This window comes from Camarhynchus parvulus, chromosome 20 (assembly GCF_901933205.1).
Source record: "Camarhynchus parvulus chromosome 20, STF_HiC, whole genome shotgun sequence".
In the NCBI taxonomy this organism is placed as follows: domain Eukaryota; kingdom Metazoa; phylum Chordata; class Aves; order Passeriformes; family Thraupidae; genus Camarhynchus; species Camarhynchus parvulus.
In genome coordinates, this window is record NC_044590.1 from 14,097,454 (window position 1) to 14,125,407 (window position 27,954).

The 27,954-nt window shown below is 44.1% G+C and overlaps 1 protein-coding gene across 6 annotated transcripts; it reads right to left on the reverse strand.

Moving 5' to 3' along the window:
* Positions 1-1,411: 1,411 nt before the first annotated feature.
* Positions 1,412-26,893, reverse strand: RBL1 (RB transcriptional corepressor like 1). Of its 6 annotated transcripts, none has more exons than XM_030963059.1 (22): positions 26,748-26,893; positions 26,489-26,622; positions 25,350-25,550; positions 23,957-24,021; positions 23,737-23,865; positions 23,471-23,631; positions 22,687-22,736; positions 20,853-21,036; positions 19,299-19,465; positions 17,561-17,673; positions 16,919-17,022; positions 16,237-16,374; positions 14,250-14,414; positions 13,945-14,080; positions 12,174-12,440; positions 9,960-10,138; positions 7,952-8,128; positions 6,493-6,564; positions 6,225-6,309; positions 4,358-4,528; positions 3,786-3,946; positions 1,412-3,551 (listed from the first exon to the last, which is right to left on the reverse strand). In XM_030963059.1, the coding sequence occupies exons 1-22, from the start codon at positions 26,877-26,879 to the stop codon at positions 3,381-3,383; spliced, it is 3,162 nt and encodes a 1,053-aa protein (XP_030818919.1). In that variant the 5' UTR covers positions 26,880-26,893; the 3' UTR covers positions 1,412-3,380. The 6 variants fall into 6 exon arrangements, with proteins under 6 accessions (XP_030818919.1, XP_030818914.1, XP_030818913.1 ...); XM_030963054.1 differs by having other exon boundaries at positions 3,103-3,551; positions 3,786-3,952; positions 4,362-4,528; positions 9,960-10,084; XM_030963053.1 differs by having other exon boundaries at positions 3,103-3,551; positions 3,786-3,952; positions 4,362-4,528.
* Between the last annotated feature and the right edge of the window lie 1,061 nt (positions 26,894-27,954).

Here is a 27,954-nt window from a genome sequence, read left to right on the forward strand (position 1 = left end):
TAAAATCTCTGATGACAGGAGGAAAAGTGTCAGCAAAACTTCCAGCCTGGCCATGAGGAGAGCAGAGTTCAGGCCGCTCAGGGAACAAAGTCAGAAAGGTTTCCAGGGGAAATGCTTTTGAAGGTGCTGGGATCCCTCAGTGCGGTGTGGAGGATCAGGAATGGGACATCACACCATGATCAGTATGATCAAGTGGAGCTGAGTTTATTATCCCTAAAAGGGCTTTATTTATAACAAGTTTTTACTGTTCACACATCTCTAGCTAATACATGATTGGTTAATCCCAGCTGTTCACACATCTAAAATAAAATGATGATTGGATCATCTGATTTTCACGTGCCATGTGAGGTCCCTTGGTTTGTTCAGCCAGGAGGAGACTGAGGTCAGCCCTCATCAGGTCTGCAGCTTCCTCCCAAGGGGCAGCTCCCACCTCTGCTCCCTGTGACCAGGGACAGGACCTGAGGGAACAGAGCTGTGCCAGAGCAGGGCAGGCTGAGTATCAGGGAAAGGTTCTTTCCCTAGAGGGTGGTTGGGCACTGAACAGGCTCCCCAGCGAATGGGCTCGGCCTCAAGGCTGCCAGAGCTCCCAGAGCACTCGGACAACACTCCCAGGCACAGGGTGAGGAATGAGATGATCTTGAGGGTTCCTCTCCAAACCAAGCTATTCTATGATGCTGATTTTTGGGGTGTCTTGTGCAGGGCAAGGAGTTGGACTTTGATGATCCTTGTGGGTCCCTTCCAACTTAGAATATTCCATGATTCTGTGATTCTATGAACTAGAGATTAGTCTTTTAAAGCAAAAGCTCTGGCAACAAAGAAGTCATTACAGCAGAATCTGCACAAATTGCCTTTTTATTCCTCGTAGAGCAGGTGAACAAGAGTTATTTGAAAAGCTGAGTTCCTGCCAACTTTATGCTTACCTGGAGCAACAAAACCAGCATGACACCAGCTGGTACAGATCTAAACCTGTCCAAGGCTGGTTCTTAAACACATCTGGGAGGAAGGCAGCCAGGACCATCACCTGGAGCTCATGCCTGCAATGCTCGGAGATGAACTAGGAGCCCACAGCTCAGCTCTGCTGGAGTCACACTTGCCTCTGTGGACACATCACCTGTCACTGCAGGGTTCTCTTCCTCCTGGTGCTTTTTGGTGACTTCATGCAATGTATTACTCACCTTCTCCCAAAATCCACACCTGACTGAAATACAAACAGTAAAGAAACATCTGGAGGAAACTTCAGACAAAACACATGAAATGTCATGAATTCAAACAGAAAAAAAATCCCAAAGAAATCTGAGGAAGCACAAAAATTGATGAAGGTCTTTGATATTACAGAAAATGCAGATAAGAAGGCATTGTTTAATGAACTGGCACAGCAAAACAACAGGAAATACAGCAACACAGGTTAAAATGCTTTTTAGTTGTTTATTATAAAATACAGATTTACATGTGAAGGCACTTTGAAACCGTTACAAAAATTCCATGTAAGCTATTGTTTTAGCTGTTCAACAAGCTCAAAATAGTTTTAGATCACCTAAAAAGGTGAAGAATTCTGAAATGCCTCCAGCCGTAGTACATCCATTTTCCTAATGAAGAAGCACTATACATAACAGTTATTAAGGATTTTGGCTCCATCAGTTGTCCACTGTCAGAGAAAGCAGTGACAGTGTGGGGAGCAGAGACACCAGGAGATGTGCACATGATATTGAATTAAAACCATGTCAGCAGTTGTAAACTCTCATCATACAATACCATGGAAAGACTGATGCTGTCATGCCTAACCATCAATTTCCTATCCTATTGCAGAAAGGCTGCAATCCTCCACTTTTTATCTCAAAATCTGAAGATAAACATTAAAACTTGATTAAAATTAAATACCTGCATGAAACCTATTCCACTGCACAGCCATTTCATCATACTGCAGCTCTCCATGGGCAAGCACCTTTTTTTGAGAGTAAAAAAGTTTTAAAAAATATCAAATATTCAAGTAGTTAATGACTTAAAACCAAGTTTGTAAACTTTCTACTCCTTGCTGAGTAGTGTCCCTGCACACCTACACTTAGTAATGAATTTCTCCTTCATCATTGCTGAAGCTGCTCAAAATCATGGCAGTGTTCTCCCCATGACCTGTGGATCTCACATACTTACCCACCCAGCCAATGAAGGAAACAGAGCCCCTCAAATAAGTCCTGTGTAGTTGTTCTTTCTTTTTTTCAGTTCAGTTACACAGAAACTGAAAATTACAGTGCTGAGAAGTTTCTCTATGGCTCTAATATTAAATACAATTATAAAATAAGATTAAACTACTGATTTACAGTAATGAGTAAACCTTGACTTTTCTCTGTTTTGGTAAAATAGACCCTACCAAATCCTGAGCATTAAAAACTCAGTCACAAGAACTGGATGCTGGAATTTCTACTTTTCCAGTGAACCCAAGCCTTTAACAGCTATAAAACCTCACACATACACACTTCCTTATGTGATGGGCTTACATTCAGTGTAGATACTACACAAGAGGCTAAAGGTCTTCAGTAAAAAACAAGACATTCACTTTGTTAAAAGAATGTGTACATTTGAACAGCTTTAACATGGCCAAACCCCAGCTGTTGATTTCAGCTGTAACTGTATTTTCTCGTGGGTGAGCTGCCATCTGTATGAACAGCATCTAGGGCAGGCTGCTCTGTAGCTTCCAACGTGGAGCACCACTGGTTCAATAGAAAGGGAATTCAGGCTCACAGAACTATATCTCAGGGCTTTACCAGAGTCCGACCTAAGTCACCACTATTTGTATTTTTAGATTTTTGCCTTTGTTACTGCAAAAGCTGTCAGATACATGTCACAACCTACACTTTAACATAAGTTCTGACAGTACAAAACTACTCAGCTCTTCCTGAGGCTAAATAATTAATTTCTTTTCCCTCCAGTTACTCCACAGTAAAATAATACATAAAATTCTGTATTCTTTTCAAATAAGGCACTTTGTAAGTTTCTTCTCTAAATGCCAAAAGCTTGAGGAAACTTCACTGATTTCACTAATTTCTTTATCACGTTTATCCTAATAATAAAACTGGTATTACAAGCTGAGTTACACTCAGAATTCATGATGCTCCAAATGAGGCTTGAGAACATCCAATATGGCTTTCAGAGAACACTCTTTTGCTAAAACAGCTCAGAGTAAAGTATAGCACAGTGTGGTCTTTGGGCATGAAGATCACTGGCATTTCCTACATAACTCTTACTTTTTGCGTCCTGTGGAAGTCAGGTGAAAGTTCAGTGTTGAAGGAACTTGACAGTTGTCTATATACAAAACCAAGAAATAAATAGCACAACAGCTGTATCCAGCTCCGTAACTTAGAGATCCCACAGAAAGCAGAAGTTTTTTAGTGATTTGCTCTCTCACTGACAACATCCTGCAGACGTTTCAGCAGAACATCATCATTTTCCTGGCAGAGTCGCTTTGAGGGGGATTCAGTGTCACTGTCAATTGTTATTGCTCGCTTCTTACTCCTATGTTCACCTTGTTTTATCATATTGTTGATGTCCTTCAAACTCTGCAATCAAGACAAAAATAATGAGTTACTCTGACTCCATTTCAAACTTGCTCTATGTCCGAAATATCAGAGAACAACAGGTTATCCTGCACCTCTGAGTGGTGGAGTCTACATACAGAACTCTACCTTTCAGTGCAAAGTGAGAGACTATTCATTATAACACATCAGAACTGCACTAGGCCACATCCTAATTAGAAGACAATTAACTACTTTCAGCTGTGTTTTTGTCTGCACCTTGGAGGGGCTGCCATTGAACTTGTAGAGCAGAGCAGTGCGGGGCGTGAGGCAGGCGCCGTTCTTGTGCGGGGACACGAACACCGAGTGCTGCTGCGAGATGCGCCGCGGCGACACCGCCTGCGGCCGGATGCTGGGGAACGGCGACAGCGGCGCAGCGCCTCCACCTGCACGAGAGGACACGGCTGCTCAATCCAAACATCCTGACAGCAGGAACCTCACACAAGAGAACATTCATACACTTCCAGGTCTTTAGAATATTTTATCTCATGACAGTGAAACAACACATCAAGTAATGACCAAGCAACAGAATTAATCTTCCAGATGCCTTACACAGACAGTCTACAGACATCTGAGCAAGTAGGTATTGCACTGATGTAAAGAAGTTGGAAATGGGTTTACAAACTGAGCAGCATCTACATTTGTCCTCTGGAAAGGCTGTTAAAACAAGTGCTCATACCATTACCTCCAATTATCTGACTGGACCCACATCAGGTGATAAGACAAAGTTACTGACATACATTTAACTCCCAGGAAAAATGACTCTGAGTATTAATTCCAAAATACTTTACTTACCACATGATCCTGGTTTGTGATATCGTACTTCAGTGCAAATGACTTTACTCTTCCTACGTAGACTGCGTTGTAAAATTTAATAAGATCTCCTCTCTCCTCTGTTTCTGACTCACTCAAATTCTCTGCTGTGGACCGTCCCAAGGAGCTGCCAGCTTTCACAGATGAGTCTAACAATAAGAGAGCTTCAGATTTCAAAACTACAGCATTGGCAAACCAGGTACTTCAGAGTTGAACTTACAGTGTCCAGCTGGCAAGAACTTGTCCATAAATTGACCAGTCAATGACAGGAATTCAAGAAATGTGCTTGAGCCAGGAGCAGGGTGTGCAGCAGGTGGTTATGAACATCAGGAGGAGCTACCATTTGCTGTGAGCAGGCTTGTGGGTTATGTCTAAAAAGGCCAGTATCAAACTTTATTCCAAACTTGGAAATAGCTGTAGCAAGAAACTGTAGCACAACTGACCCCTTCTTCCATGTTTATTCTGGGGAGTGTGGGAAGTGGTACAAAGCCATTACTTGATCTTAAAACTAAGTTTTAAGCAGTCTGACAGCTCCCAGCTTTTGGCTTCTCTGAAAGTCTGTTGTGATCAGCTAGCGGAGAAAAACTTGGTGCTCAACTCAGATCTGCACCAAGGAAGTCATGACACCTTTGTTCAGGCATGTTCTGTTAAGTGGGAAAAGCTGTAGCCACACAGCAAGTGCAGTGCTGTTGATATCTGCGCTCCTGTAATTAAGCTGAAGTGCTACTGAACACAACCTTCTATGGTTCCTGCATTCTGCTGTCTGCCAAGTAAAATAGAGCAGCACACAAAGTCTCTGGCAATCAGTGCACTGAGACAAACATCCAAAGCTCCAGCTGACACCCATAAGTGATTCCTTTGTCCATATGCCTTCCTTCTCTCACAACACAAGCACAGCTCCTGTGAACTGGCATCAAAAGACCTGGAGTTAATACTGTGTAAAGGAGGCATGAGTCCATAAACTGAAGAAAGTCTGGTAGGAAAACCCATTGAAGAACTTTGTAACCACGTATATTTGTCTGACAAAATACCAGAGCCCAGTGTCACTTCAGATACTCCAAGTCATCCAGTAACTGTGGAGGTGTCAGACAGGATTTAGAGGAGATCAGTACTTTCCATGACCCTGACAGAATCCTCAACAGGCCTTTAAAAATGGCTCTAACATTCATTAAGGCAGATGAATCCCACCCAGAGGGAATTTGCCACAAAGAACAAACTAAATTCTACGTGTGTCCTGGCTACAGATCTGCTCATGGGTTCATACATGGGCTTGTGATATCTCACTTTCCTGACATGCCACTCAAAACAGGCATGGCACAGTTCCATGCTTTTCTCAAATACTACTCTTATCCCTTTTCTTCTCTAACCCAGAGCAAAGAAACCATTACTTATTTAAAAGAAACCCGAATATAAGAAAATGACAGTCCTGGAGAGTTAGCATTTTTATTTTCTGAAACAAGTTCTTTCTACTTCAGTCTTCAGAATAGATGATATTAAAAAAACCCACCATAATATTCCAGGTACTGTTTATCTTCATTCTTCTTCGTTATCAGTGTTGCCATCCAAGAACTACAGTATCATTGACATACTAAGAAAATACTTCCACCCTGAGCAACCAAATTTAGGTAAATGAAATTAAATATTCTTTCCAACTAGGAAGTGTTATTTTCCATACCTAATACACAGGAGAGCTACTTACAAGATGGTTTCTTTTTCAACAATACATATATTTTTCTATAATACACTTAAAACTGTAAAACTTGTTCCACTTATTACTTGACTGTCCAGTTCTTTAAAAGCCCCAAGTATGTTACTGAAAAGAGCAAATGCCTTTGCTGTACTCACCTTCTGTCATCTCCATATCTGAGTTTGCATTTTTGTCCAATGGAACATCATCAGAAGTATTTCTCAACAAGACACTCCTATAAACCTACAAGATAGCAAGGAAAAACACTCTTGTCAAGGAAAGCAAGGAGGTCAGGAGACTAGATGAAATCCAACTGAACAGGAGCAAGTATTACACTGCAGAGGATTTGACTTCTCTTATGAGCACCAAGACTTCAAAAGCCACTTCTGAGCTTTACAAAAAGTAAAGCCAGTGTTATGGACTTACATGGCTGTTTGCCTGGGGCTGATTTCTGTAACTTTTCATTATGTCCTGAAAAGTTCTTTCCTCTTTGGTTACCTGGAAAAGAAAAGGCTGTTGAAGACCAAGTGCAAGTGTGAAGGCTGCGCTGCCTAGGTCCAGTTTTTAGCTTTTTGAGGAGTATTACTATGGATACATAATTTAAAAAATTTATCTCTAGTGATGAGAGCATGAAACAATGAAGATTTTTCTTGTTCAGGAATTCCTTGTTTCTTAGCTACTAAAGCTTTTTGTTAGTTATGATGCTTAGGCATTACCCCTTTCCAGACTTTTCTTCCAGTGACACTTAAAATTAAAGAAAGGAAATATTATTAAGTCAAAAATGTGTTTTGTGAATTTGGAAACTGGATCCCTAACTTTTCTAAACAGAAAGTGGGGAAATCCTGAACAAGACATTAGCCAGGTACACACATGCAATTTCACTTTGCTTTTTTATTTCAAAATAGCTAATTTCTTAAAGCACTCTGTTTTTCAGCCATACAGCTGTAATTTTAAGAGCAGACAAGCAACACTTTTTGTAGCAGGAGCCAGGAGACAATGTATCAACGTCTCTGGCTAAACTGTCGGGCCTCACTCTGAACTGGAGACAGCATTCAAAAGCTTGTATTATAAAAAACCTCAAAACAACTGACGAATTACGTGATAAAATACAGAGCACTATTAAATGGGTTTGCTATCAGTGTTGACATCAGGTGAGCCTAACCCATGCTGCAGTTAAGAGCACAGGTAGTCACAATTTAAACATCAGTTTCCCTCCACACACTGCTACTCTTCATTTGCCCTCAAGAAAAGATAATCGGCCTCCTGAATTTTGTGTCTGAATTAGGCTTGATGGACACTGTAACCATCAGCTCAAGTCTGAGTCAAACCAACAGTCCAGTTTCACAATCCAATTTAACACCACCTTAAATTAAAGCTGGCAAATGAAATAAGAAATGAAATACAACAGGCAACCACCTCAATTCCTCAGCCTGAATCATCAAAAGCTAAAGGGATTTTTGGGAATAGAAAACACCTTACATAAATTTGCTCCTGCAAATTTCTGCACCTGCCTAATTCTGTAATTGTAATGGAATTTTTAGTTTAGATCAACAGATTGTCAAGATGACAAATGGGACAGAAAACAAATAGAGGGCAATGAGACCACACAGCGCTTTGTCTGTGTCAACCAGTGCTACTGTGAATGCACTCAAGAAGAGAACAAAAACTCTGTCAAGAACTTCCATCAATGAGCCAGTGAGCTAAGATATGCAAAACAAAGAAAAAACCATACTGAGACTTCATCCACTTCTTGGAAGGACCTTCCCCTTCCCTCCAGTAATATGACATGAATGAATCAGTCAAACTGTAAATGCTGAACACACCTGATATTTTGAACGTAAAATTGAACATAAAATTCCATGAGTTTCTTAAAACTATATGTTACCTTTGCCATGATATAAAAAGCACAGAGGAGGAGCTGGTCCAAATGCCTGTCTTTCATAAGATCAGCACAATGAACCAACGTGAATTCAAAACATGTCCATATCTTCCTGCGCAAGTCATTGGAAACATCCAGCTTTAAGCACAGATCACGCAAGCGCACACTTGCCAGATGATACACCTGGAAGGAAAAGACACACAGTAAAGAGTGAAGCCAAACAAGCTTATCCTGGCCTGCAGAAATAAAAGACATCAAAGCAGAGATATTCTGTAAGGGCCATGAAGATGATTAGAAGGAAGGAATACCTCTCCCATGAAAGATCTGGGAGGGTGTGAGTTGTTCAGCCTGAAGAAAGGTTCCAGAGAGGCCTCAGAGCTTTTTCTGCTGCCTAAGGGGGCTCTGGGAGAGCTGCAGAGGGACTTGGAACAAGGGCCTGGAGTGCCAATGGCTTCCCACTGCCAGAGGGCAGGGTCAGATGGGATACTGGGAGGGAACTCTTCCCTGGGAGGGGTGTGAAGCCCTGGCACAGGGTGCCCAGAGAAGCTGCTGTTGCCCTCTCCTGGAGTGGTCCAGACTGGATGGGGCGTGGTCTACAAGAAAGCGTTCCTGTCCATGGCAGGGGGTGGAATGATTTGATCTTTTAGGTCCTTTCCAACCAAAATAATTCTGGAATTTTGGGATTCAAAGACTAAGCTGTCCACTCTCCAACTGTTGAACCTCTAACACTTGCAGAAAATCCACCTAAAAACATTATGCCTATAGCTTCTATACCATATCCCTCACTAACTAATGAGGCACTTTCCTTATGCTGGAAAGCAGGAAGGGGTAGTGTCATTTTCACTTGCTCTAGTGAACAGGAGCAAGAAAGGAAAGTAGGGGAAAATTTATCATTCTGAGTACAATGATCACTATAAATGGAAAGTCAAAATTTAACGACAAATATAAGTCAAGGTTTTAGTTCTTCATAACTAAGAGGAATTATGTTGTCTATGACATGGTTAGTCAGAGACACAGCTACATCTGAAGTTCTCCCCAGCTGAGAGTAAAACTTCCAAAATGCAATGTCCCCACCTGGCAGGTGACTGATCAATTCTTAATCCTTTCTCAGAGAAACTGCCTGTCACTGGCAAAATTAAAGAACCAATAGTTCAGACAAAGGAGGTGGCTTACAAGTGTTTTTAGAAATTATTTTTTGTATTAAGATGTACCTTAAGAAGTTCTACCATGAACAATCTTTAAGATCTATTGTATCTATACAGATACCTTCAAAGGGGAAAACCTCAGAAAATAACTTACCTAGTAAGAAAATAACAGCAAAGAAAAATCTTCTAATATTTTTGAGAGAGACTAATTTAGGGATATATTCTTTGTAGTCATCTAGACCAAGTTACCAGGCTTCCTCCAAAGACCTTTCACAAAATGCACACTGGAAATGAAAGCAACTATAAGTAAGTCATCTGAAGTTCCTCTAAAGGACACCCAGCTCTTAATCTTTAAATCCTGCATGATTTCAAACTCATTCTTTTTAGAAACCTTAAGCTACTATGTTATTCATCGCTGCTTCCTGAGCCCCCAGCCCAGCAAGATCAGCATCGCTGTGCGGACTTAAAAGTGGCAAAGGAGCATCTCCAGATGCTGGATCCACAGCAGTGCAGCTTTGAATGAGCAAGACGCAGGAAAATCCTCTCATGTCAGGTCTGTCTAACCCTTGCAAATGTGAGGGCAATCAAAATAGCCGAGAGAAGTAAAATCTGAAGTAAAGTGTGCCTTTGATATTTATTTACAGAAGCTCCTAATTAAAAAGAAAAAGAAATCTCATGGGTGGGAAGGAGAAAACTGGACTCTCTGCAACACTCAACATGCTTTTCCTTCTTCTTCAAGGTATATAAGGACTGCATGTGCCAAGCTTAAGGCACATGAAGACTGAAGGTAATGGGAGCTGCACAGGGAGGCGGGCTCCAGCATGGCCACGAGCACAAGTACAGCACCCCTTCTGAGGAAGGGCACTCACCTTCCTGTAGAACAGTGCCAAGGAGCCCGTTCTCTTCGGCTTGCCGGCCGCTGGCAGCGCCACTTCTGCTCCTTGGTTCCCAGGAGGGTGGCAGGGAGCCTGAGCATCCACTTTACATGGCTGGCCTAAATTAATCGAAATGGGGATCAAGGTGATTCCACTCATGTCATTTGCAATACCTGGAGAGGATACACATACCTAGAAATAAACTGGTTGCTCTCTTCATGCTGCAAAGTCAAACAGCAAATCAAACTCATTTATGAACATTTGATACTGAAGACATCTCACCCTCTGTACTACAGTCTATCCCACAGTCTTCAGAAATAGTAAAAATTACATTCCTGGTAAGGTTTAAACGGAGAATCTGAATGTGAATGATCTTTTCTAAAGGTTATCTTAAAGTACAAAATTTACAAGCAATCACAATTTCTGTACTTGGTTTTCCACTCTGTTGGAGGAAGGTGGGCATTCTTTTTTTTTTATTCTTATTCTGCAAAACTGGCAGCATATCCTATACAGTCCTCATTAGTTTCCTCAGTAATCAAATTATCTTGCTGAAAATCTCCTTAAACATGATTAGTGCAGAATTTTTATTTTAATCTTTAACTATAGACCCAATTTTTAAATTAAGAATGGCGATAAACTCATTGCTCATGTATCATTTTCAGAAATAATCAAGTATCACTGAACTTCCACAAAACAGAAGTTTCACAGTCTTTTGAGATTTTAACAGACCAAATTAAGACAAATTGCAGTAAATCATTAATGGAGATGAGAAATGAAATGCTGATTAATGTGTGAGGTAAAACTGGAAAGAGCACAAACATGATGTTTTCTGCAAGAGGAGAAATCCTCAATGTGGATCAGATGCCTCCAAGGATGTGATGTCAATATAAACTCAACCTTTTTAGTAGCAGTTGGAGCTTAGGACTGCTCCTTTTGTTTTCTTTTTCTCAGGGAATTTTCTCCCATACATTTCTAAGAGACAAAAACCACCAGTAATTTAGAGAGATAAAAGAAGTTGCCATGGCTCAGGGTAAGGATGGGGAAGGGTTCAGCTGGCTACTGTCTTTACCTGGCAGGTTTTCTCTTTGGAAGGTAAAAGATACCTTGAAATTTTGGCTGGGTAGTGAGAGGCTGGGCTCAGCTCCTTGCCCTCTCTTGACGTTGGGTTTGGAGGAGGATGCTCCAGCTGCTGTTTATGGGGGGAGTTCGCTGCTGCAGCCCACCCCAAACAAGTGAGCGTTTGCTCATGAGAGCAGCCACCGAACGGGGACGTCACTGGCACCCTGCCTCATTGGAAAGGACCCTGCCATCTGCTCGGTGCCTCAGGGGAAAAGACCAGGACCCCGAGCCCCAGCCCCATCCCAGAGGACGCATTTCCCTGGCTGTGTGATGCTGCTGCTGCAGAGGAGACCCCTGCCTGCCCCTGCCCTTTTGCCGCTGCTCTGAGTTTTCACTATCCCGTAGTGCCGTACCCCTGCCTGCCAGGGCACCCCGCAGGGGCTGCAGCTCTGCAGTTTCTGCTACATCTCATTTATTGCAACAGGATCTGCTCGCCTCTGCCGTTCCAGCTGCTTCCGAGGTTCCTGCTGCAGTCCATTTCACCAGACGGAGGTGCAGCGGGCCCGGCCGTCCCTGAGGGTTCCAAAGGCAGCCCCTTCTCCATCCCTTCCGCCAGCCCGCCCGCCATTGCCGTGCGCAGAGAGGCGGCCGAGCTCGCGCCACAGCGCCCCCTGCAGCCCCGGGGGAATCATCGCCCCGCCCTGCCCGGCCGGGAGCCAGCAGCGCCCCTGCTGGCTGTGCCCGGAACTGCACCGCAGGGGAAGGTGCCTGCAGCCAGGACAAGGCCGGCCCTGGGGCTCTGCGTCTGCTCATCTGTGCTGCCGGGCTTGGTGTTTGTTTGCCTTGTTATACACACACACACGCTAGTAAGGAACTGCTATTCCTTTTCTGGTATCTTTGCCTGAAAGTCCCGTCATTTCAAAGTTATAATAATTCAGAGGGAAGGGGGTCATATTCTCCATTCCAAGGGAGGTTCCCACCTTCCTTGGCAGACACCTGTCCTTCAAGCCAGGACAGCTATTGTTGACAAAGTAATTGTTTTTTCAGAAAGAAAAAACAACACACTTTCAAGATGCATGGTTGGTCTAACCATAACTTAAGACTAAAGAAAATATCCTAGTAGAGAAGAAAAGCAGCAAGAATTCCTACCATGCAGTGGGATAGTGACCTTCTGTCCTGCTTTTCCTGGTCCTGTAGTGGTTGTCATGGTCAGCACTGTCTGGGCAGGAGATGCTGACATGTTTTCAGCACCAACGCTTGATGCTGGAGCAATTGTCAGCTTAGTTCCTTTCGTTAAGATTTTTTCCATCTGCGTTTCTTTGGGGCTGTCATCTCCAAAGAGCCTTCTCTTAGCACTTCCAGCTGTAGGAGAACTGTAGCGCTCGTGAACGGAGATTGGAGACAATGGCTGCATGTCTGGCATGTCAAGGAAGAAAAAATAAACCCGACAAAACCTTAACAACAGCAGCTTAATGGAAATACTTCTGCAGAGAAGGTGAAAGGATACCTTCCAACTACACCAGCAGAGATCACTTATAGCTCAGGCCTGCCCCCAGAGTTCACTGCTCCGAGGTGATAAGAACAAGATCTGTAGTCTGACTTTTTTCAGTTTTGCAGTCACCCCAGACAGTGCAGCTCTGCCATCAGGTATCACATGGAAGCTGAGCAGTCACTCTGACCCACAGAGACTGAAGAACACACAGGATCAGAGGCACTTACTCCAGTCAGCCTAGCAATTAGGGAATATTTGCAAGTGTTACTCCTGTGAACACATTCCTCTATAGAAACCCTGACCACACTCCTTGGACATGTTGTCTTCCCTATGTTCTGGCTTTCAAACTCTCTCTAAACTGCCCCCAGTCAGGTGACTCCACCCTCACATACCCCCAGTTCCCCTCAGGCTTTCCCGTTGCTTTCAAACATTTGCTTCAGTAATAAGCCTGAAGTACACAGCACTAATGTACCAGGCTTCTGCTCGCAGGCTTTTTGCATTTCTGCTGCAGTCGGTCACAATCACAGTGACAAGAATTTCCTATTTCCCATGAATCAGAAATTATCTGGATAACTGGCCAGGTAAGATTGATTGGAGACTGCAGGGTTTGAGAGACATATGTAAGACACCATCTCCAATCTGGTTCCTCTTCCATCAGCGAACCCTAACACAGAAACTGCTTGTACATCTCCTTCCCAAGGAGTATTTTAAAAAACACCAAACAGCCTTGTTTGCTGCCAGACAAACACTGAAGGAGACGACATTACACAGCCCACCAGCTCACAGAGCACATGCAAGAACATATGGACCAGTGTCTGGGATACAACAAAAGCTGCAATTCCTAACTAGAGAAGCATGCAAAGGAAACAGCAGTGCTGGCACTGCTTCTGCACCCTCACTGTTAGGAGACACTTCTGTGTGAGATCCAGGAATCTGCAAAGAGCAGCTTCAGAGGACAGAACACTGTAGGCAAAGCACTGTCCTCCACCCGGCACAAAAACAGTTCTGTAGGAAGCAGGAGTAAGCGTAGCTCTGTCATTATATCTAAAAAAAAAAAGTCACCTAAAAGCCAGTCAAACTCACTGACCGTAAACTAACAGAAAGCAAAAAAAAAAACCTGGAAAAATTTGAACATCAATGGACAATAAGTGATTGATGACAATCCATCTCAGAGTAAGGTCACCCTGGCATCAAGCCAGCAGCAAAATCTTCTCCAGTCCAGAAGGGAAGCACTGCCTGAGCACTGTCTGCAGCCAGTTAGTCACAGCACTGGTTTGACTGGGTGCATCTAGACCTTCTCTTGCTCAAATAAACTTCACAATTCCGAACTCTCAATTCAGATTCAAGGATGCTTTTTCCAATTACAAAGAATTGTAACCCTCTCCCCAAATTTGCACATTCAAATAATATCAGAAGCCTTAAACTTACCTCGTCTTAAACTCCCACCAAGATCTGTCCGAACCTCTTTCACTCGAGGATGAATTATGGGAGATAATGGCATCATGGGCAAGTGCCCAAACCCACTTCCTCCATTGCTGGCCTCAAAATTACTGGGAAATATTACCTGAGAAGTAAGAAATGTCAGTCTAAGGTAACAAATTAATTTCCCTTCTTTGTGACAATCTATTAATAGAAGATTTTCTGCAGTAATACTCTCATTTGAACAGTTTTCCAAATAAAAAAAGTGAGAAAAAGAACACAAATTTCCTAGTAACAGGAATGAGATCACATACTTCTTCACAGGTCGGGACTTTGTTTTCTGAGGCCTCGAGTGCATTCCAGAGTGCTGAGTTCCGAGTCCAGGCCAGACTCTCCAGAATCTGTTCCTCAATGCTATTGAGGTGCTTCACCATGTCTCTGGAAAGTCCTTCCTCAGACCGAATCAGCACTTCAATGACCTGATGGCAATGACACACACACCGAGCAATGTCGCATTGCTCATGTTTAACACCATCTAACTGTTATTTATTTCAGGCTCCTGTTCAAAACGTCAACACAGAGTGCTCCAGCCTCCACCTCACATCTTCATCTTCCCCAACCCTCTTCGTTTAACCCCCTTTCCCAAAGCAACCTGGGGGCTGGAAGAGGACAGCAGATATGCCACTAGTGCAGAACAATCCACTCCAGGGTTTTTAGGGCCTCAACACCTCACCACTGCTAACTGTGCACAAGTGAAAGCACTGGGCACATGCAGCACTGACCTGGGACATGCGATCAGGCAGAGCTGCTCAGCAGGGGATGTGACAGCCCCAGCATTTCAGCTCCTGCAAACAAGCAGCCCATAACATGAGGAGCTGAAAACCACTGCTTTTAAGTTTCATTTAAGAAGTGCTCAGAACCCTTAACATGGACAAATGGGGGTTGAACAGAGCTGACTGCAGTATCATACTCCAACACAAGATCCACCCTGTGTTATTCCTATCAGAGGAGCATTCAGCCTGTTTTGCTAAAGCTCCAAGGATGGAAATGCCACAAAAATTCCATGGAAGACCAGTTTTGGCTATTCCTGCTACAGAAGCTACACCTAGAGAACAAAGTTACAAATGTCACAAGTCTCTCTTGTGTGAAACCCCTGTAATGGCGATTTTTGTCCAAATAAGAGTGCTGCAAGAATATACACTGAATAGCTGAGAAAATTCAAACCAAACATAAATCTGTTCCATAAAGTTGGATGTGCACCAGTTTGGATGGAGGCTACCTACAGCCACAGCAATATTGACAGATTTGTTACAGCACAGCTGAGAAGTAAAGGAAAAAGGAAGGACAGATAATGAACCAGCTTTCTCAAAGGCTTCCATTTTTTGGTTGCTGTCATCTAAAGAGAACTACTTGATTTATTCAGAACTAACCCCAATAAGCTGCTAGGTATCCAGCAAAAACTGGAGGTATATGGATAGGTGATAAAAGGATTGAAGTAGTCAAAAATCAAGTTACATTGGAAGTGGGGAAAATGTGGCTAAATGAAGAGCAAAACCAGAGAAAACCCTGGAAAATATATTCTATGTTTTGCTACATAAAGGAAAAGCCCCCAAACTTAGCAAAGCAAGCCTGTGATAAGTAGCAGCAGCCAAAGCCAACATTTCAGATCTGTATCTGCTATTTTAGAACTACACTGTAGTCAATAAATATAAAGATCAATAAAATATATGTTGAAGGCTTTAGTCTGGTAGAAGTTGATGGGCAGTATGTTAAAGATCAGTACAATTTACAAAATGGGTTTTGTTCTTTATATTTCAGGTTCAGCTCTGGCATTACACCTTCCAAGTAATACATTTCAGGACAGCCAGCATTTAGAATAGGCTTGATGTTGCCCTGATTTTTTAAGATTTTCTAAGCCTTCTGATGTTTACATTCTTGTAATGAACTTTCTCACACACTTTCTGTAAATAACTTATTGTTTTGCATTCTTTTATGGAGGAGGAGAAATTTGACGGACTGTTGGCTTGTCCAGTGTCATTGGAGAGGTGGCACTGTCACCCTCCAATCTGCTGTCACTTTTGGAAATCTATAAATGTTGGAGTCAGAAATTAAAAAGTCTCTTTTTACTTTGAAAGAGCAGTGTGTTTGTGTCGTGTTATTTCGCGTCCGAGAGTGACATCCTAATGCACACTTAATATCAGTCCTTGTCTTACCTGACTCCCTAGGGAGGACTCCATGACTCTTAATCCAGTAACATGCCATTTTTAATACCAATCCTGTCCTAAGCCAGTGCTTATTTACCTTATAGAAGTAGAATGGCCTGATGTCAAGAACTTCAATGATCCAGGGGAAGGTGCGAGGGGAGCTGTAGGCAAAGAGCACGATCTCCAAGCAGCACGCCAGGAGAGAGCGGTGAAAGACATCCTGCTCCAGGAGAGCCTGCAGAGAGCACATCAATGCCACTGGCCTCACATTTGGGAAACACAAGTTGGAATTCTGTGGCACTAACACTACACAGCTTATTGTTGAAAGAAGCTGTCTTCTTCTCCCATCCACAACCTCCTTTTTACAGGGAAGTTGAGGAGAACAGAAGTAGAGTAACAACACCAAAATGATCACATTTTGCGTGCTATGGACAAATGAACTCCCTCATTGCTGTGCATCATAAAGCAGAGCAAATGCAGTGCTGTCTAACATGAAGCATTGGTACTGCTCATTGGGTAAAGAAGATAATAAAAGTTATCAGTCCATAAAGTTGTAATTCTAGAAGGCAACAGAAATTCAAATGTTTAGTTATGATAGTTATACTGGTTTAAATTGTAGAAGAAAAATACATTTTGGCAGCTCCCATGTATTTCCCCTTTTTAGTATTAACAACATACACGGAGTGCTTTACAGTACTTTGTTCTGAAACTGCCTGAAGATAAACTCTCAAGAAACAGCTACAAAAAGTGTTCTCATCTTTCACTGGCTCTATACTTACAGTCAGATCCTTCCCATGCAGTCTCCGTGTTTCTTGCACCATTATAGTCTCCAAGATTTTATAATACAAGATCTCTGCCAGTTTTAATCTGTTTACAGCAAAATCTGAAATTTAAAATCAACAGAGATTAAGTCAAATGCCACTAGCACAAACAGGGTTAAGACTAAACTGACCAGCACCTGTTCTCATCCAAAACAATAGTTCAGTGAGTATACACATACTTCGCAAACAAAAAAAAAAGTTCAGAAATCCACTAGTCCCAGACACAGCATGAAATTCCATAAATATTTTAAAGGATTATTTATTGTAATATTTCTTGTGATGTAATTTTGCAATAATTATTTTCCTATTTGTTTTCAGTTTCCTTTAAATTATAAAGCTAACAAGATTGCAAGTTTACACTTGCTAAGAGTTGCTTTTCCATGATTTCTTGGTTATCCCAGTTTGAACTGCAGTCTTGGGTTTACTCTGCTATAAATTTTTATTCTTTACAGTGTACTGTTTCACAGCAGCAGTTTTCTGCTTGGGTGTATCCTGGGATAAAACCAGCTCCACTGTATTAAATACAGAAAACAGTATAGGTATGCATTCTGTTTGCCCTGGTTTAGTATTTTGAAACACCCCATGCTTTTCAGTCCATACCTATGTGAGATCCTGGCTGCTCATCTGTTGACTGAGTGTAGCAGCAACAGAAGGTCTCACCAATTTCCTTCACTCTGCTCATGATGCTTTCCAAGGGGCTGCGGGCACAAGACCTGAAGCCAAAGGCAAAGAAAGCCTTGTTTATATCAATTAATAACCAGTTTAAAAAATAAATATCAAGAAACAACAACCATAAAATCAGAATAAAAAGATAGGCCAATTACACCAAGCATTCCTCATCAGCAAGAACCTGTATTACACAGACAGAGGAAAACATAAAACATACACAAGTATCGTGTCCTCCCTTCCTAACAGGGCCAGGGAGGATCTGCAGACCTTGAACAAACACAGGAGAAAGCAAGAACCACAGCAGCAGGGAGGAGAAAGATGAACCTGCCAGGAGTGAGGAGGATACTGCAACAGCACACCAAGCAACCAAAGGCACCCACAACACCACACTGGCCAGGCTCAGTTTGAGGCAGCACAGGAAAGCTTAGAGGGAAGAGGCAGCAGCATCTTCCCATTTCCTACCAAGACTAGGGGAACTGATGAACTCCACACTGTCACTGCCATAAAAAAGGGCCATAATATCTTTAGCTGGAGATGCTCATTCTGAATGTTTCTGAATTTTCCAGCAACTCTGTTTTAGAGGACAGTGGCCCGTGGCTTGTGTCAAATTAAGACACTGAATTACTCTGAAAAGCTAGAACTAAAATCAGCTAAGGCTTCTCTTTGAACAAAGCCTTCTAATTAACTTCAAAGCTTTTCCATGGAATTTTAATTTGAAAAAGAAAATACTGAAAAGCATAGAACATTACACAGTCCAAACTATAGTTTGTCCATTTCTTCCAGGGACACAGTACGTATACCTGAGTGCTTGCTGAACTCACATGCAGGATGAGCAAAGTACTCATCACAGCTCTTGCCAAAGGCTTATTCAATTCTTGTTCCCATTTTAGTATTTACCTCTTTCTTGACAGTCTGGTTTATTATTTGGAACAACCACATGTTTTATTAGAGATTACAGACACATTAATGTCTTAGTTGTAGAGTATAAATAGTATCAGTCCTTATAAAAACAATCAAAGAAACATTCTAAACAAATGCATCCCACAGAGCACAGTTGTAAACTTTTAGGAACTAGCGCTAGCAAAACTTTCAAATGTATGTAACTCCAAAGATGAGAACAGAAAGTAATATTTTTCACCTGTTTATGATGGTTACTTCAAAAAGAACATTAGTTTTGGACTTCAAATTTTAAGTGCTAATACTAAATGTCCATTCTGATTTGTAAAAATACATCTGGAGACCTTACACTGTAACACAGCAGGACCTTGACTTGGAAAGATATTAGGCAAACACCCAGAACTTTACAGGTATTGACTATTCAATTACTGCTTTTCATGAGCTGTGCTCAGGGAGGAAGGCAGCAATCTGAAGTGTGCTCAGGGAACAGCCACCAGAACATCCCGAGTGGGAAACATGGCTGCTGCTATTCCAGGTCAGCACTGACAGTGACCAGGGTCACTGAGAGGCTCATCCTTGTGCCATGGGGTAAGACCAACACACCCTGCAGTAGTGTCAAGGAAAAATGGGCAGCCTGTAGGTGCTCTTAGTTTTATCTTCCCAGCTGAGGGCAAAGACTGCAGCTTGTTCACCTGAACAAGCCCTTCTCCAAAACCTCTGCCAACAAGGTTACCACATCTTTTCATTGATAAGTACTTGTGGACATACTCACTCAAAAATAGCTGTAAGTTGTTCACTTGGTGCATTTTTCAGCCCAGCCACCATGCTCTGCAAACGGCTCACGCTCTGTGTGGCTGAAGCCACAGGAGTGATGGCAGTTTCCTTTTCTCGCAGGTACCTTCTGCCAGTCAGTGGGGTTGAAGGTGCAAATGACCTTTTCTGTCAGACAGAGAAAAATAATAAATAGAAATCAGCCAACAAAACTGTTTCAATTACCTTCCAAATGAGCATCTCCAGCAAATTCCTTCAAAGATTAAAATTACACCACTAGTAGAACCACGTGAAGGCTTCACCTGAGAGCTCAGAAGTGACTAAAAATGAGCCAAAGTTTTCTCAGGACTCCATAAATAGAAAATATAACAAATCTTTGAGCAGACAAAAATTGACTCAAAGGGATTTTACAACTAAAACACAGTAAAACAAGACATAAAAGCTTAAAACCTGAAACTTTTTAGGCTTATTTAACATTGAAAATACAGGGCAAGGAAGAGGAAGCACATGCTTCCATTCTCAGCTGCCAACTGTGTTAGCTGGGTGACACAAGGAGTGGGTGGCAGAGCTGCCCAGGAGAGGTTCCCAGGAGAACATTCCCTGGGAAATGGGCCTCCCTACATCCTCCATCCAAAGGATGAAGTGGCACTGAGCAGATGGAGCTCTGTGGACTGTACTTACCTATTTGTATCCTGCTCTCTAGAAGTGACACAAGAAAGTTTTTGGATTTAATTATCTGAACTGACAACATTCTGAAGATACAAGGCAAATAATGAGAAAAGGTGAAGCCTGCAGTCATTATTTAAAAAACCCTTTCCAAACTCCCACCTTTAATGTACCTGATTATAGAATACACTTATACTTGGGAGAAAAAGCCAAGATCTATGATTCATTTACACTTGCACCAGTATCGTAGAATAAGAATTCTTATTTTTTTAACTGACATGTAAATCAAACAGTATATGGCTCTTTCACACAGCCAATACTATTTTTCCCCTTTATCCAAGATTAAAAAGTCATCAAGCAACTGTTTTCCTGCATGTCAGCTTCATTAGATACATTTTTAAACACAGTGAAACATTAACTCTGTTTATAGGCTGCTTTTTGTAATGAAGAGAGACTTTGTTAAGGCTTATGTGCAAATCTTATTTTCCATAGAAAAGTAGGAAAGTTGACTTTTCCTAAGAAATTAAACAGTGGGAAAACTAATCCAGTGTCAAGGTTTTGTGGTATGATTATGGGGTATAAATGAAGCTTGATCAAAACTAAGACCTACATATTTGGGTATTAATTACTTACTGATTTTTCTTGGACAAAATCAAACTATACACATGAAAGTGCACTCATTCTGTTTAAGGAATAGTTATTTTAAAAATTCCACAGGAAAAAAGATACCACCTTTTCTCCTTATAGCAAGACAGCACTGAAGCCTGTGTTCACCATCTTCCTCTCAGGAAGAAGAAATTTCAAGTGATCGCAATGATTCAAAGAGTGTATAAGGGTGAAAAAACTTGAAGGAGATCTTCAAGTGAGCTTGCCATGTTAAATGAATCACCTTTTCAAAATGCTGCTGCAGATGACACTCCATGTGAGCTCTTGCTGCCATTTTCTCTGCTGGCACATCTGCAGGGAATTTTCGAGTGCCAATTTCTTCTTCAGCATCAGCTCCCAGGAAAACTCTCTCATCAAAGTCACCCACGGTCAGAACATACTCTTCATACTCTTTATTCAGTGCTTTGCTGAAAGAGAAGCCCAGGTTTGATAGCAAAGGTTTAAGTGCAGAAGAAACAAAGAAGGTGCCCCAGGAGCTCAGGTACTGCCCCAAACCAACACAGGGTCAGAGTTTCATGCTCTGGGCAGCTGTGCTGCTCCCACCTCCCTGAGCAACCTGCCCCCAGTCATCCCTGCCTGTCCTTGGACCCAAAACCTCTCCAGAATCACTGCAGGAATCACTCTTCCACCAGAATTTGGATATCAGTAAGAAGAGGGAAAAACCAACTTTGCTTTCACACCAGTTGTGAATAAACCATCTGGAAGTGCTCAGCTGGTCAGAGGTTAACTCTGTGCACCAGGGAGAACTGCACCCAACGGCTGCACTTCTGGGTTTGCCACTCTGCAGCCCATAATTTTCCTAATGGTGCAGAGGAGGGGAAAGTGAGGAGTTACCTGACTGGGTTTTATTTCTAAAATCATCACTGACATGTGATACCAAACAAATCCTTCATTTTCTTTATTCCAGCAAACGCAACTGGAAAAAAGGAATGTTCAATCCCACCAAGGTTGCAAGGCTTTAAACATATACTTGGGAAGCAGAATGGAACTTCTGGATGAAAATCAGAAATGGTTTGCACCAGTGATCCTGCCTGCAGCTGGGCCAGGAATGCAGTTCCAGCATGTATAATAATGGAATATAACAATGTATTCATGACACAAGCAACGCTGTGATCCCACAGGAAACCTCGCTGTATCACAGGTTCAGCTGCCCCACGTCTTTTAGGAAAATGTAAAGGTCTGTGGAAAGCTGGACAAAAAAACCCAGAGATGCTTACAAGAGTCTTTGAGATGTCAGACTACTTGCAAAAGAACAGGGACTATTGTATCATTCCATATGACAGTGTTACTGAAGGAAGTCTATCAACCTTAAGGTAGAAATACTAGGAGAAATTCAGTTTTCAATGATCAAAGAAAAAAGTTTATATCTAAATTGAGGTGTTATCTACATTATTAAAACAACTGAGTCTTTGCTCAAAATTCCCAAAGCAAACCAACAAGTTAAAAGCTCACAAACAAAAGGCAGAAACAAATTAATAGGTATTTTTGCAAAAGGAAAAAAAAAAAATTGACAAGGACTTTTTATAGTTTGCATTTAAAGTAGCTTTCAGAAGCAAATTCACAGTTTCTGAAACAACTACACTTCCCTCCCATTGAAATTGTTCACCTCTTTTTTGTGGTTTTGCAATTGTTGCTTCCTTTTCTTTTGAGTCCATCTGCCATATCCACAGATTTATACACTCAATTAGAGATAGAGAAATAAATTTAGAGATTTCCCTACTTGGAAATAATATGTGTATAGAAACACATCTGTAACCTTCAGAGCCAAGGTTTTAGTTTGCATTACATTATTCAAAGATTACAGTTGCCAGAAAATCAGAGCAAGCACAAAAAACCCTGGTATGAAGAAAAAAATCTCTGCAGCTTGAACTCCTGACATTGGCCACACCTCTGATCCAGAAAGTGTTTCAGCCAGAGAGCAGCTTTGGTGGTCAAATACTCAAAACCCATTACATATGGAAACACAATGGAACAGTAAAACTGAGATTCAGTACACAAAGGCCTGTGCTTTAGACACGAACCAAGCCCTACAATAGAGAACAAAAGCTGTAACTTACTTATTTTCTGTAAAGTTGCAAAGATCCAACAAACAATCTCCTTTTAAGATCTAAGAATAAAAAGCAGAAGTATCTTAGATAATAAAATCAAAACTGTTTCAAGTGTGATAGCATGATGGTTTTAGTAAAAAAAAATGAGATTTAGGTGCATAACTGGACTCTTGTTTTGGCCTGGACCAAAGGGCTACAGTGCCATTACCAAGACAGAGCACAAAGCCCAACTGGATCCAAGCTCCAGACAAATTCACTGCTCAAAGCCAGCCCTGCAATGTGACATCTGCTCACTGCTGGCTTAGGGACTGGCTCGATGAGCAACTACAAAGAAGCTTCCACAGAACTTGGAAAACATTTCCAGGATCAGAACTAGACAGGACAATTTGTACATCTGCAACCTCAACCTCTCCTTTCAAAGCATTTTGCTCAACTTCAAGAAAAGCAGCAGGACACACACCCCACTGACAGACATTCCATACAATTCTTTCACAAGGAGATCATTTTTTTTTGCCTGAAGAAAACACCATCCTTCATGATTCAGTTTCACACTGCCAAGAAAGGAAAGATTCTTCACTGACATAAAAAGCTGAAACAGAGGAGACCTTACAGCACACAGCATTAAAAGTGTGAGGGAATTCTGCTCCTGCTAAAATACAAAGAAAACCTGAGCCAGTCTGAGTTCCTTTGCTCATTAACAAGTTCCTTTGCTCTCCCCTGTGGAACCTGCAGGACTTAAATGATCTTGAGACCACCATGGAGCACCAGCAAATGCTGATAAAACAAGATGTACCTTCCTATCAAACAGCTTTGCAATGTATGGTTTGAAGTAGTGCTCCTTGATGCCCTTCGCCTCCACGAGGAGCCCGTCGTGCAGCTCGCAGAGCGTGGCAATGACGCAGGGAGGATCCTCGGAGGCTTTCATCTCCAGAGTGTGCAATTCCACTGGTAAGCCTGGGAACCAGGAGGAGGGGGGAACACAACCAACCTTCAACTTCATTTCAAATGAGCCAAGAGAACAAAGCACAGTCGATTGTAAATGATCTATCCCCACCATACCTTTAAATGATGGATTTAGCAAATCTCTTCTGTTTGGACACAGAAGGGCATTGGCAAAAATCAGGTCCAAGCAGCACAGAAGTAAATGATAGGAATTTACTAAATCATCTCCAATCATACGGAAATTACCTTTAAGAGACAGCACATCACGTCAAGCAACACAACAGAAGTTCACAGCTGGGAATGTATACAAACCATGCAGGCAAAGCAAGCAGCCTACCTTTAGTGTACACAAAGAGAGTCCAGCAGAAGTTGAAGAGATCTTTGACGCTGCATGGCACCCGCCTGTCAACAAGAAAAATAGGGGGAGAAGTTACTCTCCAGTTCCAGGAAGCCAGACCTTGTTGTACAGTTCAAATTTCATTCCATTTCCTGCTCAAAACAACAGCTAGGAGCTGCTGTCTTAATTTCACACTAAGGCACAGTATAAGCTACATGTCCTGAGTTCAGCTCTCACTGCAGGACAGACAATGCCTAACCTGGCTCCAGAGTGTCCTGCACACATCCACAACTTCCCAACCCTGTTCCCAAGCCAAAGGCTGCCTCTGGCCTCTGACCCTGCCACACTATTCTACTGGTATCACACCTACCACAGAACCGTCCTACAGCCACAGGTGGGGAGGTGACAAAGGCTATATATATTCCAGTGATGGCTTTCCCAAAATATCTTACTAAAGCATCAGCCATTCCTTCAGAACAGGCAATTATAGCTTGCACTACAGTTCAGCTGCTGACTCTTGTTTGGAGCAGAACTATCTAAGCCCATGAAGCTGGAAGACCAAGGAAGACATGACTCAACCCACAGAGCAGCCAAAGCTGCAGTGGCACCAACCAACACTGCTCTGAGAAAGGAACACCAACAAAGCACCTCCCCCTGCACTCTGCCTGTGGGTGTGGAGCTACACTGGAGCACTGCACCAGAACAATTATTCCCCCTCACATCCAGAGAACCCACATAAACTGACAAAAACACCTTGAAGACCCACAGCTTGGCTCTCTCATCCCCAAGGTTACAATCTCACTACAAAGCTGTCACAGCCACATATTCTTGCAGGGAGTATGGATGAGTTCCTTTCAATAAGGTAGACATTCCATGTGTGTGTTGAAGATGACACCACAGGTTCCCAAATTTGTCATAAAAATGAGCACATCAGCTGTAACTTCCTCCCATTTGGTGTTCTCACTCATCTGGCAAGCACGGCAAACAGCCAGCAGCGTGGAGGTCACAGGGATGTGACAGCCTCTGAGCAGAGGGATCATGCTGTGACACCAGCCCCCAGCCAGCACTGTGCCAAGACAAAACACTCCTGTGCTATTTCAGCTATTTCTGCTAAACGTTTCAAGTGTTGATCTCACTGCACCTTGGAGCTAACCCACCTCATGGTACCTGTCCCCACCACACCCTGACACCCTCACTGTGGGACACTCCTGTGTAACAGCAGCTGCATGTGAAGCCCAGCTGGCCTGAGCGGCACCCACCTGGCTCAGGGGTGGCTCTGCACTGGCTGCATTTCAGAGTCAAAGAGACCCCATCACTCTGGAAATTAATTTTCACAAACTTATATTGAATATAACTCTTTCCAGGGAAAAGTCACATCAAATCTAAAAAATACCTCTGCTTCCTGCTTCGATGCAGTTTGGAACTTTCTTCAAAAGGGTTTTGAAATATATCAAAAAATATTGGTTCAAACTTTTTGAAAATCACCGTTGACACTTCAAAATTTCTCTCCAGTCTCTCAACTCGCTCTCGGAATTCTTGGGGCAGGTTTGACATGTCCATCCACTTCTTCATTTTGCTAAAAAACTGAATTAAACTTCAAAGAAAAAAGAAAAGTCTGTTTTGAGCCTTAACTAACTTCCATTCTAAAATTTTAAAAAGCCAAAATGCAACATATTCACTCCTTTAAAGGCAGACATAATTACTACGTGGGTTTACAATTTATTTTGATAAGACTCCCAAACCATATGTTATCAGCTTTTTGCCTTTTATCACTCTGAGATTTCTCCTTGACCCTCTTTAAGGCACGGGAACATTAATTTGATGTGGAGGCTGCCAGCGTGGCTTTACAGAGCAGCACAGGGGTGGGCAGCAGAGTGCAGCCGCAGCTCCGTGTGTGTTGAGGCAGAGGCAGGACAGGCAACAAAACAAGCCAAGAGTAGACGCCTGTCAAAGTTACCTGCACAAAAACCTCTCAGCTGGGGATGTAAATAACTGACAAACCCTCCAGCAGCTCAGCGGGATGTGGGGTCTTTAAATGGAACGAGCAAGAGCAACATTCCAGGCTCCGTGTCCCCAGGGCAGCGGCTGCTGGGGGCCGTGCGGAAGGTGAGTTCTGTGATCAACAGTGCTGTGTTCCCAGAAAAACCAGCACTCCGTCGAAATTTGGCCTGAATCCTGAGCCAGACACACCTTGTACCGGGATGGCACACGCCGAGATGTTTGTGGTAAAATTAACTACTGAGAGAAAAAACTGGCGTGTGTAGAACAGCTGCTGGTCCGACACAGGTGGTTTCCTAAAGGCTTGAAGTTAGAAATTAGTGTTTGCATCTAATTTCCATCTGTAATAACAGCGGATTTACTGCTTTAACCCCGCCGCGGCTGGCAGCGCTGGGAGCGAAGGAGCGGCCCCTGGACTAGCGGCTCTGGCAGGGCAGGGCAGGGCAGGGCAGGGCAGGGCAGGGGGGCAGGGCAGGGCAGGGCACTCCCGGCGCTCGGCACCGGCAGAGCCCGGCCCGCGGGCGGGGCGCTCACCTGAGGCGTGCGGAACGCAGGATGCGGGTCAGGGAGACGCCGTTCCCCTCCATCGGGCTGCTCCCCACGGTGGGCACGCGGCTCCGGCGGCAGGCGACGTACAGCGCGCAGGCCAACCAGTGCAGCGCTTCGCCCTGCGGGCACGGGCGCCGCCGTCACCGGGGCAGCGCCGCGTCCCGCGGGCTCGGCCGGGGCGGGACGGCGCCCCCGCCCGCCCGCCCGCCCGCCCGCCCGCCCGGCCCCACCCTGCCCCGCTCACCTCCAGGCTGTAGGTGCCCCGCAGCGCCGTGAAGTCGCGCAGCGCCTCGGCCGCGCTCGCCGCGTCCAGGTTGAGCTCCTGGCAGAGCCGCTCCACGGCGGCGCCGGGATCGGCGGCCCCCGGGCGGGACATGGCGGCGGAGCGCGCGCCAAAAACAGCCGGAAGGGCGGGGCCGCTTCCGCCGCGGGGGAGGGGGCGGGGACACGCGCCGGGGGCGGCGGTCGCGTCCCGCCGGGGTCACCGGTGCCGCCCGGGGTCACCGATCGTCTCCCATCTGCAGGTGGGCACTCAGTGCTGGCGGGCGCTCGCGGCCCATTCCCGCGCACGGCTCCGGGGGACCACGGCAGGAGCGGCTTTTCCTCGGCCCCCAGCGCCCCGGGACACGCGTGGCTGCATCTTCCCGGCGGCCTTGGGGAGCCGCTCCACTCCCGGGCCGTGGCCGGGCTCCCTGTCCCTCGTGGCGCGGCCCCGCCTCGGTCCCGGCCGCGGCGGGCGTTCAGAGCGTTTCCAGGTGCCGGGTTCACCGGAACCGGCGCCGATGGACGGAGCCCCCTGGGAGCACTCGCGTCCGTCGGGAGCCGTGGCTGCGGGGACCCCGCCCGCCGCCGTGGGCAGGGGAGCGGCTCCCGCGCCTCTGGAAGGGGCTCGAGTCACGCAGCGTCCGCAGCGCTGGTTCGGGGATGGGTAACGGGGCTCTGCACCCGCCTGGCACCGGCGGACACCTGAACCGCCTCCCTCCTGCCGGGACGGCGTGGGACGGAGAACGCTCGGAGCGCGCCCGGTGCGGCGGATCCCCCTCCCCGGTACCTGCGAGGACGCACAGAGGCGCGTTCAGGACCCGGCCCTGCCGCACCCGCTCACTCGGTAGCCCCTGCCCGGCCCCGACCTCCGTCCGACCCCACTCTCAGATCCTGGAGTTGGTTTTCTTGAAAATGCCCTTCTGCAAAGCGCAGGGATCAGTTCGTGGGATCCGCAGGCTGGTGGGGCCAGTCCCTCACCGAGAATCAGATCAGCTCCGTACGTTCCAAAACATTACTCTCCATAAAAACTAGCCTTAATCCAACATCTAAATCTATTTGGAAAAAGACTGGCCATAAGAGCATGGAAAACTGCCTGTCATAAGCTGACAGGAAATGTATTTAATTTATGGTTTCATATTGAGGCTTTGGGTCCCACAGGCTTATTTATTCCTTCTGGAGAGATGTGT

Bases quoted from the DNA above. Each gene is read 5' to 3' on its own strand.
- RBL1 (XM_030963059.1), bottom strand. From the start codon at position 26,879: ATGTCCCGCCCGGGGGCCGCCGATCCCGGCGCCGCCGTGGAGCGGCTC. The intron at 24,022-25,349 runs GTATTTTTTAGA...TCTTGTTGACAG, and splicing joins CATCGAAGCAGGAAGCAGAG to GCGGGTGCCATGCAGCGTCA. The intron at 21,037-22,686 runs GTAAGTTACAGC...CTTCTCTTTCAG, and splicing joins TGCAACTTTACAGAAAATAA to CAAAGCACTGAATAAAGAGT.